At 48.4% G+C, this 16,975-nt stretch overlaps 1 protein-coding gene across 2 annotated transcripts in view; it reads left to right on the forward strand.

The window, feature by feature from the left end:
• LOC120913694 overlaps positions 1-16,975 on the forward strand; it is an 88,729-nt gene that overhangs the window by 11,051 nt on the left and 60,703 nt on the right. For both annotated transcript variants that reach the window (XM_040323840.1, XM_040323841.1), the window contains exons 2-4: positions 649-801; positions 4,609-4,669; positions 15,456-15,678. In XM_040323840.1, the coding sequence (XP_040179774.1) occupies positions 649-801; positions 4,609-4,669; positions 15,456-15,678 (437 nt within the window). The remainder of the gene's footprint in view (positions 1-648; positions 802-4,608; positions 4,670-15,455; positions 15,679-16,975) is intronic.

Consider the following 16,975-nt stretch of genomic DNA (forward strand, 5'->3'; position numbering starts at 1 on the left):
TCCTTAAAACAAAATCAAGAGATATTCATTAATATTTACCACCAAATAAAAGCCCAATCTGTCCTGAAAAAAAAATTATTATCCATCTGGATACACCAAGTAGTTGTACGGGTATACAAACACAGGTCAAAATTGAGTGTTAAGGTTTGTTTTGACCCCGGTCATGAAGGGTGGAGGCTGGGTTCACACTTGTACGGTGAAAATTCCAGCTTTCCGAAAAGAGAAAACAGCTGTTTAGCGGTTTGTCTCCGTTGTAGCTGTGGTTTAGCTGACCTGGGAGAGGGGAGGGGGAGGGGGAGGTGTACTGAGCAGGGAGAGAATTTGTGTCCAAAACGGAACACATCTGCGAATCAGACACTCCTGCACTATTAGGTATTTTTCTTGTTTTTGTAATTTAATGGTTATGTAGTGTATTTAATTTATTTTTTTGCTTTGTTGCTTAAGTGACCTTGGGTGTTCTGAAAGGCGCCTATAAATAAAATGTATTAATATTATTATCATTATTATTATTCCTTACGCCATCTACTGGTCAATGACACACATTTCTCAACAGTGAAACGAAAGCAGCAAGTTTGTGTGACTTGTACAGCTGGCAGTAACTTAGTAGCTATGTCTTCTAATTATAGCATTATAAGTTCTCTTTTTCAGGTCTTCGGCTGGCCGGTGCACTGTATTAATGTTTGGATGAAGTATATTATTGGTGGCCTGATGGATTCTGAGAAGATAGAACCAAAAAATATCACATATGAAGAATGTAAGAAGACATCTGTGAAAGGTGAAGCAAGTGCCAGACGGGGAATGGTAAGTAAACTTCCAATGAAAGCAGCAAACAGCTTTGAGTTGTTTACTTAAACTCCAACTTGTAATCATGTTACCATAAACATAGCTTGTTAAAAGATTTGTTCGCCCAAATCTGATTATTTCCAGTTCTGGCAGATCCTGGTGTTTTAAATTAATATTTAAAAAATTTTTTTTTATATTTTTCTGGGCGTGAGATCTCTGTGGGGGGGGGGGGGCTTGGCTGCTTTCTTTGATGTATTTTTTAGTTTTAGTTTTTTCATAAAGAAAAAGTAGGATGTTCTGGATCACAGGTGGAAGCAAAATCACTTTTGGGGGGCCGATACTTTTCATTTGTGGAGTTTTAGAGGATTGTTTCATGCTTTTTCATTTATTTTTGCTGTAGCTACAAAACACTTTGTATGTTAATTCTATCTTTGACCCAAAAGTGTGTGTTGGAGCTGGTCTAGCAGGTTTTCTGTCTGTGGAAGAGACCATATCTAATTTCACGCTTGACAGGTGTTAGAAAATTTAGTAACTAAAGCAGTCAATACATTTTCTCTCCTACCGTTCTGCTCAGACACTGTGAGCTGACTGTCTCACCACCCCCATGTAAACACTGTGCCAATCACCAAGCACCAGTGCTGTCCCATGGAGTAGGTTTTATGTTCCTCCATACCTGGAACTTCTGCAAGTAGCAGACGCAGCAGGAGAGCAAAGGTTAGCTGAGTATAGAGGGACCAGATCTAAATGACTACCTGCACAAAAGCACAGATAGTGAGAAAGTAAAGTCAAATAGATAAAAAATATTTTTTATTAAAACATTAAAAGCTAATATTTAGTTAAAAAATTATTTTGGCCACCGCCTCAGTCAGGGCTGGACTGGGACAAAAATTTGGCCCTGGACTTCATCCCGACAGGGCCACTTTAATTTTGAGTCTCCCCATCAGCACATCCTTACATCACAGTGTCCCCATCAGAGCCCCCCTTACATCAGAGTGTCCCCATCAGAGCCCCCCTTACATCAGAGTGTCCCCATCAAAGCCCCCCTTACATCAAAGTGTCCCCATCAAAGCCCCCCTTACATCAGAGTGTCCCCATCAGGGCCCCCCTTACATCAGAGTGTCCCCATCAGAGCCCCCCTTGCATCAGTGTCCCCATCAGAGCCCCCCTTGCATCAGAGTGTCCCCATCAGAGCCCCCCTTACATCAGAGTGTCCCCATCAGAGCCCCCCTTACATCAGAGTGTCCCCATCAGTGTCCCCATCAGAGTCCCCCTTACATCAGGAGTCACCTCTCTCCTCCCCCTCCCACGTGTACTCACAGCTCTCCAGAATGAAGGCAGCTTCTCATTCATCTCTCCAGTTATGTTATAAGTGATATGGGGAGAGAGGAAGGAAAGTCTGCCGGCTGTCTATCTCCCCCTGCAGGCTGGGTGGAGCATAAAGTCTATTCCTCACTCCAGCAAGTGTCGGCAGATGCTCCTTGGTGACAGGAGGGAAATTGCGATCACTCCGGTCAGTGAGGAGCCATTGGCCCACTGAGCCATCGACCCACCGAGAAACTCCCGGTAGTCCCGATGGCCAGTACATGCCTGGCCTCAGTCATATAACACACCTGCTGATTGAGCCTTAGTATAGAAATATTCTCCATGTGTCCCGCCCCCTGATCTACATGATCTACATGGATTTCAATTGGGGGGGTGTTTTTTGGAAGCACGTGATTTGAGACAGAGGCTCAAAAAAGGGTGGGCTCGGGGTGCAGAGCACTGCGCTCTGAGACCACCTTGTTGTGTGACGATAGCGAATGAATTTTCGCTATTTACACACTAAAGTTCCTCCCTGCCAATCAGGAGATAAGTCGTGAGACCTGTTTCCCGTTTGGCCAGAGCATCAGGCGATTTTATTGGGTGCCTAGCGCTTAGGCGGCAGATAGAGGAGACACACGACGGAGAATGCTGCTGGATGATTGGACACCGGAGCCGCTGCCCGCAGCCTGCTGCATGCACAGTGGGTGGACCCTGCTGGAGGACACCACAGCCCGCCACCTAGATAAGGTAAGCGCCGGCCGCCCGGGTGGGGGGGTTTTTGTGCCGTACTACCGGGCACCCAGGGGGGTTGTTTGCCACCCCCCAAAAGAAAAATACACCAGCCACCACTGACAGATCTGCAACCACTCAGCACAGGACCCGGAAGCTGTGGGTGACTTGAGACAAGCCCTCATTATTTATTTTTTAACAAATACACTTATACTTTAAAGTGATTGTAAAGGTAAATAAAAAATAACAATAATGTCTATACTTACCTGCTCTGTGCAACGGAATTGCAGAGAGCAGTCGTGAACCTCCCCTTTTTGGGTCCCACGCTGGCACTCCTGCCCCTCCCTTATGTCCAGTGTCCCCCATGGAAAGCACCCGAGCCCCCCGCTGCTGCATCCATTGACTGGGCCCCGCCCCCCGCTCCCTCGTCACAGGCTTTGATTGACAACACTGAGAGCCAATAGCTCCCAGTGCCCCAACAAAGCCAGCAAGACTCAGAAGTGAGGGGAGAGAAGACCTGCAGACGTGCACGGTGCTGGATTGAATGAGGGCTCAGGTAAGTAAAAGGGGGGATGCTGAAACCTAACCATTAAATGCATTTAATGCAAGGAATGCATTAAGGTAAAAAAAATTTAGGCTTTACAACTTCTTTAAGTAAAAATGCACTTAAAGCAGAAATTCACTCTCAATCGACATTGATTATATTTAATCCATATGCTGCTATCATTAGTAAATAAATAAGAAAGTATATCATATTTATGTATTTTTTATTACATTTCTTCAGTTACTTCCTGCTTTCCAGGCCTAGGCAAATGTCATATATCCCAGGAGTCTTCAGGAGGGGCTCAGCTAAGCACATCCTCCTGCATTCATGCCGAAACTGAGGACAGATGGATTTCAGGAAGTACATACTGCATGAATCATCTGGCCTTACTCAAGAAGGGCACAGTCAGAAATGCTAGGGTTTTTTAAGTGATTTGTCAGCAAAAGAAAGCATGGAGCGCATTTGCTTTGAATTTCAAAATGAATTTAAGCCAAAAGCAAACATTTATTTTATTGCAGATTGCTTTTTTTATTTGTCTTCTATTTTCAACTGGTGATCCAGCCAGTAAAGCTGTTGGTTTTTCAAAAGCACAAACTCTCCTGCAGAATGTATCAGTTTACATGGATGAGACAAACCATTTCACACTGGCAGGGGTGTTTAAAATGATCAGGTATTATTTATTTTTGTAAAACTTTTATCCCAAAAGTAAAAACCTTTTTGCTGTAGCTAAGTATAAAGTGTGTGTTGGAGTTTGGCTTCAATTTATTAGTGTAATTATGTCTGCTAGTACACTTAACCCTACCCTCCCCCAAGCTGACAGTTGTGCTGTCTGCTGCGCCCCCTGTGCTCCTTCATCCAGAGTGGATACAGATGTGTTACTGGCCAGATCACCAGGTGAAAACAGAGGAAAAAGTCTTAAAAAAAATAATTAATGCAGCCACCACACTTAACAATTTGTAAGCTGCAATATAACACATTTTTGGTTTTGGTTTTAATACCATTTTAAACAGGGTGTTTGGTTTGTGGCGCCCAGATACAGTGTAGTTCCACTTTAAATGCAGATCAGCGTTCCTTCAGGAAAATCAGCCATAAGGAAGCCCAAACCAATAAACAAGATTTTCCATGTCATCACTTATTTTTGACTAAACATGTTGACTGCAATGTTGCTCTCAGTGTGATTACTAATGTGAAAGCACTATAACTTCTATTATGACAATTTTTTGTGATATGTATGTTTTTTTTTTTTGTAGGAGTTTGAAGACACAGTAGATTTTTCTGTAGATGACCCTGTGCTACAAGCCCTGGAAGGAGGTATAGTACTGGAAAATAAAGTAACATTATATAATGTTTGCTGCTATAATTTTTTGTACTATATAAATCTTTGAGGTCCCATTAAAACATTGGGCTTCAAACGCACTAAAATACACCGAAAATCAGATGGTCCACAAAAATAACTATGCATGTTAATTGCTTTAAATGCATGTAATGTATGTTGATACAATGCATAGATGTAACTCAACCCTGAAAGAACGGCAGGTTAATATTCATCCATATTACCAAGGCCTGGATAAATCACTTGTAATGGATTACCTGGAATAGTGGTGTCAAACTTCAAATTTCCCAAGGGCCTCATTTTGTACCCACAAGTCAAGTTGGGTGGGTGCCACATTTGAACCACATTTTGCCACATGTCGGCCGGCACCAACTGGTTCAATAGAAACCGTCTGACATTTGACCTGTGTGCATGGCAGCCAATCCGACAGCTTATGTCAAAGGCTCATGACTGCAAAAAAGTCTGCAGACCGTCCCCTGGTCAGCGCTCTCAGCCATTGGCCCGAAGTATTCTGGTGGGAGGGGGGGGGCGTCCCCCTGTGAGAGTACAGTAGGGGAGATCGCCGTACTAACATCGGATTGTTAGTACAGCCACTCTGACCTTAGCTGTCAGGTTTTTTCTTTGGTGTGTACTAGTGGTGTGTGCGAGGCTTAAGTTACCAAATTTTTTCCAATGGAAAAAATATCAGGCAAAGTCCATACTCATTGTAAGAAAATAGGAAGATATATGTATATAACAGAGATGACCCATTTCCAGGAAGCTCCATCCTTCATTCATTCTGCTGCTGTATCTCTCTCTAATAACATACTTTATGATAATGAAGCACTGTCACAGACATAGCTGTGCAAGGGTTTCTGGGAAGTAGTGTTCTCAGAGAAGAGGCAGCAATTATAACCTTCAATAATGGTGTGAGTGGCAGCAGAAAAAAACCCTCAGCATGGAGGTCAGTAGGAGCAAGAATAACCCTCATCATTGGTGTCAGTAGCAGCAGAAGTAACCCTCAACATTGGTGTCAGTGGTAGAAGAAATAATCCTCAGCATTGGGGTCAGTGGCAGCAGAAATAATCCTCAGGAAACTGCATGCTTGTTCCGGTTCACAAGTTTATTAAAGTAACTGTAAAGTCTTGTTTTTTTTATTTTTAAATAACAAAAAAGTTATACTTGCATGCTCTGTGCAATGGTTTTGCACAGAGCCCAGCTCCTCCTCTTCTCGGGTCCCTCCTGCCGGGTGCTCCCACAGCAAGCAGCTTGCAATGGCAGCACCCCAGCAGGCTCGCTCCTAATCAGCGGCTCTGTGGGTCCATTCCCACACAGAGTCACGGTTCGGCCCCGCCCCCTCCATCTTCTGATTGACTCACTGGCTGTGATTGACATCAGCAGGAGCAAATGGCTCCCGCTGCTGCCAAAAAACAATCGGGAGTGCGAGTCTCGGAGACTCAGGTAAGCATTAGGGAGGGCTGCTGCACACAGAAGGTTTTTTACCTTCATGCATAGAATGCATGAAGGTAAAAACCTTGTGCCTTTACAACCACTTTAAGTTGTGAAGTAAATAAACAATACACGAACAATATACACTCCAAAGTGAAATATCCCAAGCTTTGAGTATGGCACAACTGCAAACCTACCAAGACATGGCCGCCCACCTAAACTGACAGGCCGGGCAAGGAGAGCATTAATCAGAGAAGCAGCCGAGAGGCCCATGGTAACTCTGGAGGAGCTACAGGGATCCACAGCTCAGGTGGGAGAATCTGTCCACAGGAAAACTGTTACAAACCTGGTCTTTATGGAAGAGTTGCAAGAAGAAAGCCATTGTTGAAAGAAAGCCATAAGAAGTCCCATTTGCAGTTTGCAAGAAGCCATGTGGGGGACACAGCAGACATGTGGAAGAAGGTTCTCTGGTCAGATGAGACCAAAATTGAATTTTTTTTGCCCTAAAATCAAAAAGCTATGTGTGGCGGAAAACGAACACTGTACATCACCCTGAACACACCATCCCCACCGTGAAACATGGTGCTGGTGGCAGCATCATGTTGTGGGGATGCTTTTCTTTAGCAGGGACAGGGAAGCTGGTCAGAGTTGATGGGAATATGGATGGAGCCAAAAACAGGGCAATCTTAGAAGAAAACCTGTTAAGCCATGTACACACGATCGGTTTGTCCGATGAAAACAGACCGATGGACTCATTTCATCAGACAAACCGATCGTGTGTGGGCCCCATCGTTTTTTTTCCCCATCTGTGTTAAAAAATAGAACATGTTTAAAATTTTTCCTATGGATAAAAAAAACGATAGAAAAATCCAATCGTCTGTGTGGAACTCCATCGGAGAAAAAAAAGGATTTTTGTACTCACCGTAAAATCCATTTCTCTGAGTTCATAGACGGACACAGCATCCTTTGACCTTAGGGTTATGCTTCTTCCTACCAGGAGATTTAGGCAGAATTCTACAGCACTTAAGGTGTTAAAAACTTTCCTTCATGCCGCTCCTCCCAGGGGGCGTGGCTCCCCCAGGCATAACCCCCACTCTGCTTCAGCAGCCTCAGTTCGTAACAAGCAGTACAAACAAAGGAGGGGTGGGTGCTGTGTCCGTCTATGAACTCAGAGAAATGGATTTTACGGTGAGTACAAAAATCCTTTTTTCTCTTTCGTTCATAGACGGACACAGCATCCTTTGACCTTAGGGACGTCCCCAAGCAGTGTCAAAAAGATTCGAGGGGTGGGAAAATAACACAGCAAAAACAGGTTACACCCCAAACAAAACCGGAGTTACTCAACGGAGGAACTCCAACCTTAAACTGCCGCCTGTAACACCCTGCGGCCGAAGGAGGCATCAGAAGATGCACTCACATCCACCTTATAAAACTTTGAAAAAGTGTGGAACGACGACCAGGTCGCTGCCTTACACACCTGTAACACAGAGGCTTGGTGTCGGAAGCCCAGGAGGCCCCGATCGCCCTGGTCGAATGCGCCATGACCCGAAAGGGAGGCGCCCGCCCCTTCAGGGCGTAGGCCTGAAGCACAACCTGTCGGATCCACCTGGAAATGGTGGCCGACGAGACTGCCAGGCCCATACTGGGACCGGACACAGACACGAACAGCGAGTCCGACTTCCGGAACGGAGCTGTCGCCGACAAGTAAACTCGAAGGGCCCGAACCACATCCAGAGAATGTAAAGAGGCTTCCTTCGGGTTCTTCGGCTGAGGACATAATGATGGAACAACAATGTCCTCGTTAATGTGAAAAGGCCGAACGACCTTCGGAAGAAAAGAGGGCTGCGGGCGCAGCACCGCCTTATCCTGATGGATGACCAAGTAGGGGGCCTTGCAAGACAAGGCCGCCAGTTCAGACACTCGTCTGATAGAGGTAATAGCTACCAGAAAGATCACCTTCTGCGACAAAGTCAGCAAGGGGATCTCCCGAATGTCCTCAAAGGGGGCACGCTGAAGCACCGAGAGGACCAAGTTCAAGTCCCAAGAAGGTAGCGGAGGGCGCACCGGGGGGGCCACATGCCGGACCCCCTGCACAAACGTGCGAACCAAAGAGTGCGCTGCCACGGGACGCTGAAAATAAACAGCCAGAGAAGAAATCTGACTCTTGATCGTGCTCAAGGCAAGAGCCTGGTCCACTCCCTGCTGTAGGAACAGCAGGATCTGGGACACCACGTAAGTACGGGGGTGCCACTTCATCTCCTCACACATAGAGATGTATGCTTTCCATGTACGATGGTAAATTTTTCGAGAAGTGGACTTCCGTGCACGCATCATGGTAGAGATTACCGGGCCCGACAGGCCCCGGTCCTTCAGTACCTGGTTCTCAACAGCCACGCCGTTAAAGCCAGTGACCGTAAAGCAGGATGGAAGATCGGGCCCTGAGACAGGAGATCTTCCCTCAGAGGCAGGCGCCAGGGGGCGTCTGCCACCAGACGTACCAGGTCCGCGTACCAAGAGCGACGCGGCCAATCTGGGGCGATCAGGATCGTTGGAATCCCTTCGGCTTCCACCCTGCGCAGCAGGCGGGGTAGGAGCCTTAGAGGAGGGAAGGCGTAAATCAGGTGATATTGACCCCAGGGAGCCACCAACGCGTCTGACGCGTCTGCCCACGGGTCCCTTGACCTGGCCACAAACCGTGGCACCTTCCGATTGAGACGGGACGCCAGAAGGTCTACGTCTGGAGTGCCCCATTTTTGGCACAGGATCTGAAACACCTCCGGGTGGAGAGACCACTCCCCTTGATCCAGAGTCGTGCGACTCAGGAAGTCGGCTTGCCAATTCAGAACTCCCGGAATGTATACCGCCGACAGGGCCGGAACGGACCTTTTGGCCCACCGAAGTATGTGAGCGACCTCCGTCGCCGCGGCCGAGCTCCTTGTGCCGCCCTGATGATTGACGTACGCCACGGCCGTGGCGTTGTCGGACTGGATCCTGACAGGACGGCCCTGTAGCTCCAGCGACCACCTGACAAGGCACAGCTTGATTGCTCGGAGCTCCAGGATATTGATCGGCAGGCGGGACTCCTCCCGAGTCCAGCGCCCCTGGGCTGACTGGGTGCCCCAGACGCCCCCCCAGCCGAAGAGGCTGGCATCCGTCGTGACCACTGTCCAGCGGCACGGAAGAAAAGACTTCCCGGACCGAAGCACCGGAGACGTCAGCCACCATGCCAGGGAAGATTTGGCCAGATGGCTCAACCGAATCTGGCGATCCAGAGAAGATGGGACCCTGTCCCATCGTGACAGAATCTCCTTCTGTAGTACCCTGGTGTGGAATTGGGCATACAGAACCGCCTCGAAGGAGGCCACCATCAGACCCAGAACCTGCATGCAGAAGCGAAGAGATGACCACTTCTGGGTCAACAACTGTCTCACTGCAGATTGCAGGGTCAGCAGGTTTTGCGATGGGAGGAACACTTTTGTCTCCCCCGAATCCAAAACCAGCCCCAGGTGTTCCAGCCTCTGGGACGGAACCAACACTGATTTTCTGAGATTCAGAAAACCAGCCGAACTCCTGCAGAGTCCGACACGTGATGGACACGTCCTCCTCTAACTCTGAGCCTGAAGAAGCTCTCAGGAGAAGGTCGTCCAGGTATCCCACGATAGCGATCCCTCGCTGCCGTAGCAAGGCCAGGATCGGGGCGAGCACCTTGGTGAACACCCGTGGTGCCGACGCCAGCCCGAACGGGAGGGCCACGAATTGATAGTGGTCCTCCCCGATCGCAAAGCGCAGATACCTTTGGTGGCTTGTGCCAACGGGAACATGCAGGTATGCGTCCATGATGTCTAAGGACGCCATGAAGTCCCCCTGGTGGAGGGACGCTATGATAGAACGGACCGACTCCACCCTGAATCGCTGCACCTTGACAAAGGAGTTGAGGGCCTTTAGGTCCAGGATAGGGCGAACCCCTCCCTTCTTGGGGACCACGAACAGATTGGAGTAGAACCCCCGAAACCGTTCCAGCGAGGGGACCGGCACAACCACCCCCCTGTCCAGAAGATCCTGGACAGCCCCGGACAGGGCTAGCCGACGATCCGGAGGAAGCTGGAGGTTGGATGGAAAAAATCTGTTTGGGGGACAAGAAAGGAACTCTATCTTGTACCCCGAGGCGACCACCTCGCAAACCCAACGGTCGGATAGAAGAGAATTCCACCGATCCACGAAGGCGTGAAGCCGTCCCCCCACCCGAGACCCGGGCGGGGGCAGACCTTCATGCGGAAGCAGGCTTGTCCGCAGGCTTGTTCGGTTTTTTGAACCAGGGGCGCTTACGCCCGGCAGCAAGGGCTTTTGCACCTTGCGGACCTTTTCCAGCCGCACGAAAAAACCGCTTAGGGGGTAGTAAAAGTAGGACCTTGCTTGCGGCGAGGTTCCCTACCCTTCCCCGACTGAGGGAGCAAGGTGCTCTTACCTCCAGTGGCATCCTTAATGATGTCATCCAGGGATGCCCCCAAAAGCCGTCCGCCCTTAAAAGGCAAATCTATCAAGGCCTTTTTTGAGGACTGGTCAGCCGACCAGCACTTCAGCCATATAAGGCGGCGCAGAACCACTGCGTAGACAGAAGCCCTGGAAAGCAAAGGAATCTAATCCATATCCGCCTCGCAGAGAAACTTCTGACCCTGAATCAACTGTTCAGCCAGGTCCCTAGAGGACTCGGAAGCACCCTAGACCTCCAGATCCTGCAGCAGGAGCTTCGCCCTTTCAGTTAGCGTCTGAGCAACCAGGGCTCCGGCCAGAGCCGGCCTTACCGCCGAACCCACCACCGAGAACAGGGAGCGGGCCACGGCCTCCACTCTCCTATCAGCGGGGTCCTTGAAAGCAGGAGCCCCCTCCACAGGCAACATAGTAGCCTTACTCAGTCTGGACACAGGAGGGTCCACCGACGGAGGAGTGACCCACTTTTTTTTTTTTTTTTTTTTTTTTTTTTTTTTTTTAAAAGTCCTCCTCCAGGGGGTAACGGGTAGCAAAGCTTTTAGGAATAGTAAAAGCCTTTTGCGGTGTATCCCATTCCTTATACAACAAATTGTCCAAATAAGGAACACAAGGGAATACCTTAGCGGTACGCGGTGGTTTGCGGAATCCAAAAGGGACTGACACCGCTGGTGTCTCCGCCACATCCTCTAAATGAAGAGTCTCACGCACCGCAGTAATAAGAGCTCCAACAAATTCCTTGTCAGCAGACTCCGCAGCAGAGTCATCCTCGCTGTCCATGTGGGTTAAGCCCGCATCCTCTGACATGACAGAACCAGAAGCATCAGATTCTGCGTCAGAGATATCCCCAGAAACAGCCTCCGGGGGGGGGCACTTTTTTACCCCCCAACCGAGCACTGGCTGCTCCAAACCTGGTGAGAAAAAGACTCCAGGACAGCCGACACCGACTCAACAGATGTGGCAGGGGAAGGGGCGCTAAGGGTTAATTCCGGCATTGTGAGGAATGAGGGGCCTGATTCAGGCTCCATATTGCAGCTGCCGTGTCACCCCCACTGCCAATGGCAGGAAAAAAGTCCCCCACAGGTCACCTCCCGGCCGCTAGAGCACAGTATGGGGCCCCCTGAGACTCACCACCCTCTGGTACAGCGCGGTCTGTGAAGGCAAGTGTGTGCTGAGGAGAAGCTGCAGCGCTGCGTCTGTCCCCTCAGATGATTCGCGGTCTTTTTTCCCCGCCGAAACGGCCACTAGAGGCCGAACTAGTGCTGAAAACGGCGCCGGCCACAAGAAAATGGCCGCCGAATAATACAAGCGCGGCTCCGGCAAAATGGCCGCCGTTGCGCAGTTTTAAAAAGACAGTGTACCCAAAAATGACAGTACACCAAAACAGCACACAGCACACACAAAAATGCCCAGAATGTCCACCACAGTCCCCTGCAGTGACACAGAACAGCCCCAGCCATACCACGAGTGAAAAAAATGAGCCCCAGAGAAAAAAACCCCCTGCACAGCCGTCACCCAAAGGGGGAAGGAGGGAGAGGAATAAGGGAGAGAGGAAAGCAGGGAAAAACCCTCAGTCGACCTCCCAAGGGAAAACATTCCAGCCAGACCACTTACCTGAGTAAGGGGCCACTACTTACCTGTCCTGCGACTACCCGGCTGGAGGTATCCCAGACAGAACCAACGTCCGCGAACGGCATGGTTGTCAGCCAGACACACTGTGACAAGGCCATAGAGACCGGTCATATGTGTGCCCTAGAACCGAAGTTCCCCGGCCGCCCCTGGAGCAATGGGGCCTGTCGTGGACGTCCCAAAGCGGAGCTGAGGGCCGGCACACGCTCGAAGGCCGAACCTGGGGGGACTACAAGGGTCGAGGACCCAGCCTGTCACCCAGTCGGCTGTTGATAGAAGAATCGCAGGATTCAAAAATAAAATAAAAAAGCGAGGAAAAACTCGCAAAAAGCAAAAAAATTTGCAAGAAAAAACTCCCGAGTCCAGGACTCCAGAGAGAGCCTGACTCTCCTGACGGTTAGGCAGAAACAAACTGAGGCTGCTGAAGCAGAGTGGGGGTTATGCCTGGGGGAGCCACGCCCCCTGGGAGGAGCGGCATGAAGGAAAGTTTTTAACACCTTAAGTGCTGTAGAATTCTGCCTAAATCTCCTGGTAGGAAGAAGCATAACCCTAAGGTCAAAGGATGCTGTGTCCGTCTATGAACGAAAGAGAAATCTACGCATGCTCAGAATCAAGTCGATGCATGCTCGGAAGCATTGAGCTTCATTTTTTTTCTGCTCGTCGTAGTATTTTACGTCACCGCGTTTTGGCACGGTCGGAATTTAGTCTGATAGTGTGTATGCAAGACTGATGAAAGGCAGCTTCATCAGATATCCGACAAAAAAATCCATCGGATTAGATTCCATCAGATATCCGATCGTGTGTACAGGGCTTTAGAGTCTGCAAAAGACTTGGGACTGGGGCAGAGGTTCACCTTCCAGCAGGACAACAACCCTAAACATACAGCCAGAGCTGCAATGAAATGTATAGATCAAAGCATATTCATGTGTTAGAATGGCCCAGTCAATGTCCAGACCTAAATCCAATTGAGAATCTGTGGCAAGACTTGAAACTTGCTGTTTACAGACGCTCTCTATCCAATCTGACAGAGCTTGCGCTATATTGCAAAGAAGATTTGGCAAAAATGTCACTCTCTAGATGTGCAAAGCTGGTAGAGCCATACCCAAAAAGACTTGCAGCTGCAATTGCAGCGAAAGGTGGTTCTACAAAGTATTGACTCAGGGCTGAATACAAATGTACGCCACACTTTTCACATATTTATTTGTAAAAACAATTGAAAACCATTTATAATTTTTCATCCACTTCACAATTATGTGGCACTTTGTGCTGGTCTATAAAATCCCAATAAGATACATTTACGTTCTTGGTTGTAACATGACAAAATGTGGAAAATGTCGAGGGGTATGAATACTTTATCGTGGCATTGTATTCTCTTCCGTCATAATGCTCTCCACCCTACTGTATCTTCTCGTCTTCCTTATTTATCCTCTACACCCTATCTTCTCTTCTTCCTTATTTATCCTCTACACCCTGTCTTCTCTCTCCTCCTCATCCTTTGCATCTTCCTCATCCTTTGCAAGTTTCCCCCCCAATCCTCTGCACCCAGCCTTCTCTCCCTTCCTCATTCAGTCTTTGTACCCTATCTTCGCTCATCTTCTAATCCTCTGTACCCTGCTTTATATCCCACCCTCATCCTGTGCACCCATAGGTAGATTCACAAAGAGTTAGGCCGGCTTATCTACAGATAAGCCGACCTAACTCTGAATCTAAGCCGGCCTGTGTTTAAGTGTATTCCTAAACAGAGATACACTTAAACAAAGCTAAGATAGGCCGGCTTGCGCCTTTCTATCTTAGCTTGCAATGTTTCTTTTGTCCGCTAGATGGCGCTTCCATTGCGGTCGGCGTAGATTATGTAAATTAGGGGATACGCCGATTCACGAACGTACGCCAGGCCTACACCGTCGCATTACGTTGTTTCCGTATGCGATAGGCCGCCTAAAGTTATTCCATCTATGAAGTGAAATAACAATGTTAAGTATGGCCACCGTTCCCGCCGCGAGGTTCGAATTTTTTACGTTGTTTGCGCAAGTCGTCCGCAAATCGGGAGTTACGTCGTTTACGTCCGCGTCGAAATCAATAGGCCCGTACGGCCTACTTAGCCGCAATGCGCACTGGGAAATGTAGTTGCCCTGCGCATGTGCAGTGTCAAAAAACGTCAAAAAACTTGAGGTCAAGCCTCATTTCCATACTACACGCCCCCCTCCCAGTCATTTGAATTAGGCGCCCTTACGCCCGCTCGTTTTAGGCTACGCCGCCGAAAATTTGAAGGTAAGTGGTTTGAGAATCACTAATAGCCTAAATAATTTACGGCGGTGTAGCCTAAAAAGACTAGGCTAGGCCGTCCTAATTTTAGGCCAACCTACGTGAATCTACCTACCAGTCTTTATGACTTTCCTCATCATCTGCACCCTGTCTTCCCAGTTCTCCTCATCCTCTGCACCCAGGCTTCTCTCCTCTCCTCGTCTTCTTCACCCAGCCTTCTTTCCCCTCCTCATCCTCTTCCCCACCCTCATACTTTGTACCCAGCCTTTATGTCCTTCCTCATCCTTTGCACCCCATCTTCTCTCTCCTCCTCCTCCCACCTTCTCATGCCCTGCATCCAGCCTTCACATCTGTACCTGTTCAGATCTCTGCTCCCTCAAATATGCTCCCAATTTCCACTTTCCTCAGCAATTTTCTGTCTCTTCTCCACTGACCAAGCTTGCAGCCAGTGAAATCTGAAAAGCCTGGACTCCCATCCTCCATTCCTCCTTCAGGTCAGTAGCTTACTAGGTAATGAAGCCAGAACAGGATGTCAGTCCTTGAACAAGCAGTTAGCAAGGGTAGCACCTATGTTGCGTCACAGGAGTTCCAAACTATGCAATAGCTAGGTATCATTAGTCAATGCCTTTGTATCTGTGTGGTCATTTAAAACACAAGGTGGAAGATCAGGCCTTTTTTTGTATGCTTTAATAGTTGCTGCCCTTTTAATATATTTTTAAAAACGCTAGACATTATTGAAAAATTTGGAGAAGAAGATAGGGTCACAATTCCGGCCACCACAGAGGCACATAGGCATAGTAAGTTCAATTCACTCAGTCATGCCACTTTTTCCTCCAATCACCAACTAGTGCAGTTTCGTTTAAAGTTATAAAAAAAAATTCTACCAAAAAATGTAAAGAACCTTGAAGTTTTAGTCTGTGGTTTACTGGTGTATTACTTTATTTTCTTGTCTCATTACAGTATCTGGGGCTATTTACAAGAAGTGTTTTTCAAATTGGCACTGCCCACCAGAGGAGATGAAGGACCAACCTTTGTTTAAAGAGATAAACGCTGGAATACGTGGTATCTACAATAATATAAAAGCTACAGTTAGACCCTTGGAAGAATATGAAATTCTTATTGCAATTACTAATGCATTAATTACTCATTTGAAGAATTTCAGGAAAAAAAGGATGACATACAGGTAAGTGTACAGATATGAGGAATATAACTTTACATTGAGTGAAACAGTTTTTTTTCAGTATGTGTAAATAGACCGAAGTTGTAATTACAATACATGATTAAGTGCTTCTTTAAACGGAAAAAAAATTATTTATTTTTTAAAAGCCAGCAGCTACAATTACTGCAGCTGCTGACTCTTATGGACACTTACCTGTCCAGCGCGCCCGCGATGTCGGCACCCGATGCCGACACGTGCCTTGGTCCTTGGATGCTGGGTCCTTGCGGCTTCACTTCCCAGTTCCCTACTGCGCATGCGCGAGTCGTGCTGCGCAATCTAAATGGTCCCTCATGTCTTCTATCTCCCAGAAGACAGCAGGGGGGACAGGAAGTGGCGTTGATTATCCGCAGATTCTGCGGATATCTATGCCCGGAAGTGGGTGCAAATACCTGTATTATACAGGTGTCATGGTCTTACCTCTCTCCTGTCTCCTTCGTTTGACATGTGCTGGCGGCCATCTTGGTTTCTAGGTCTCTTGTAGCCTCCCACCCTGCGGCTCCTCCTTCCCACTGGGAGGAGCTGGATGCCTGGCTCATATATATAGGAGCTCTGTGGCTTCAGTTCCTTGCTTGGTCCTCCTGTGTTCACATGCTTCTAAGACTGCTGCTGCTGCTTCTGGTTCTGATCCTGGCTTCGACTGACTTCCTGCTGGTTCCTGATCCTGGCTTCGTCTGACTTCCCTGCTGGTTCCTGATCCTGGCTTCGTCTGACTTCCCTGCTGGTTCCTGATCCTGGCTTCGTCTGACTACCCTTCTGGTTCCTGACCTCTGGTTTCACCATCCGTTTGGACTTTTGCTTTACAGCTTGATTTTCAATAAAGCCTTCTTATTTTCACTTATCTCTTGTTGTACGTCTGGTTCATGGTTCCGTAACATTAGGACCAAGCCATGAATTTTGACGGTACAGGGCCATCCTCGCTACCCATGCTGGTTGCCAGACTTGATCAGCAGGATTACCTGTTGGGTCAGTTCGCCGTGGCGTTGCAAACCCTGCTTGAACGCACGGTTCATTTCGCTCCCGTTGCCGATGGGTCGGTTGTCGCTCCTGGGCCCGCTCCTACTGCCGCTCCGGTTGTTGCGCCAGAGTCTACCCCGACACCTGTTGTTGCGCCTGCAGTGTTTCGGGGTATGACCGGTTCTGCCCCCCTTCCACATCGATTTGGGGGAGAGCCAACTCAGTGCCGAGGTTTCCTTAACCAAGTGGGCATTTATTTCGAGTTGCTGCCACATGCCTTTCCCACTGAGAGATCAAAGGTGGGCTT

The sequence above is a fragment of the Rana temporaria genome, chromosome 9 (genome assembly GCF_905171775.1).
Source record: "Rana temporaria chromosome 9, aRanTem1.1, whole genome shotgun sequence".
Classification (NCBI taxonomy): Eukaryota; Metazoa; Chordata; class Amphibia; order Anura; family Ranidae; genus Rana; species Rana temporaria.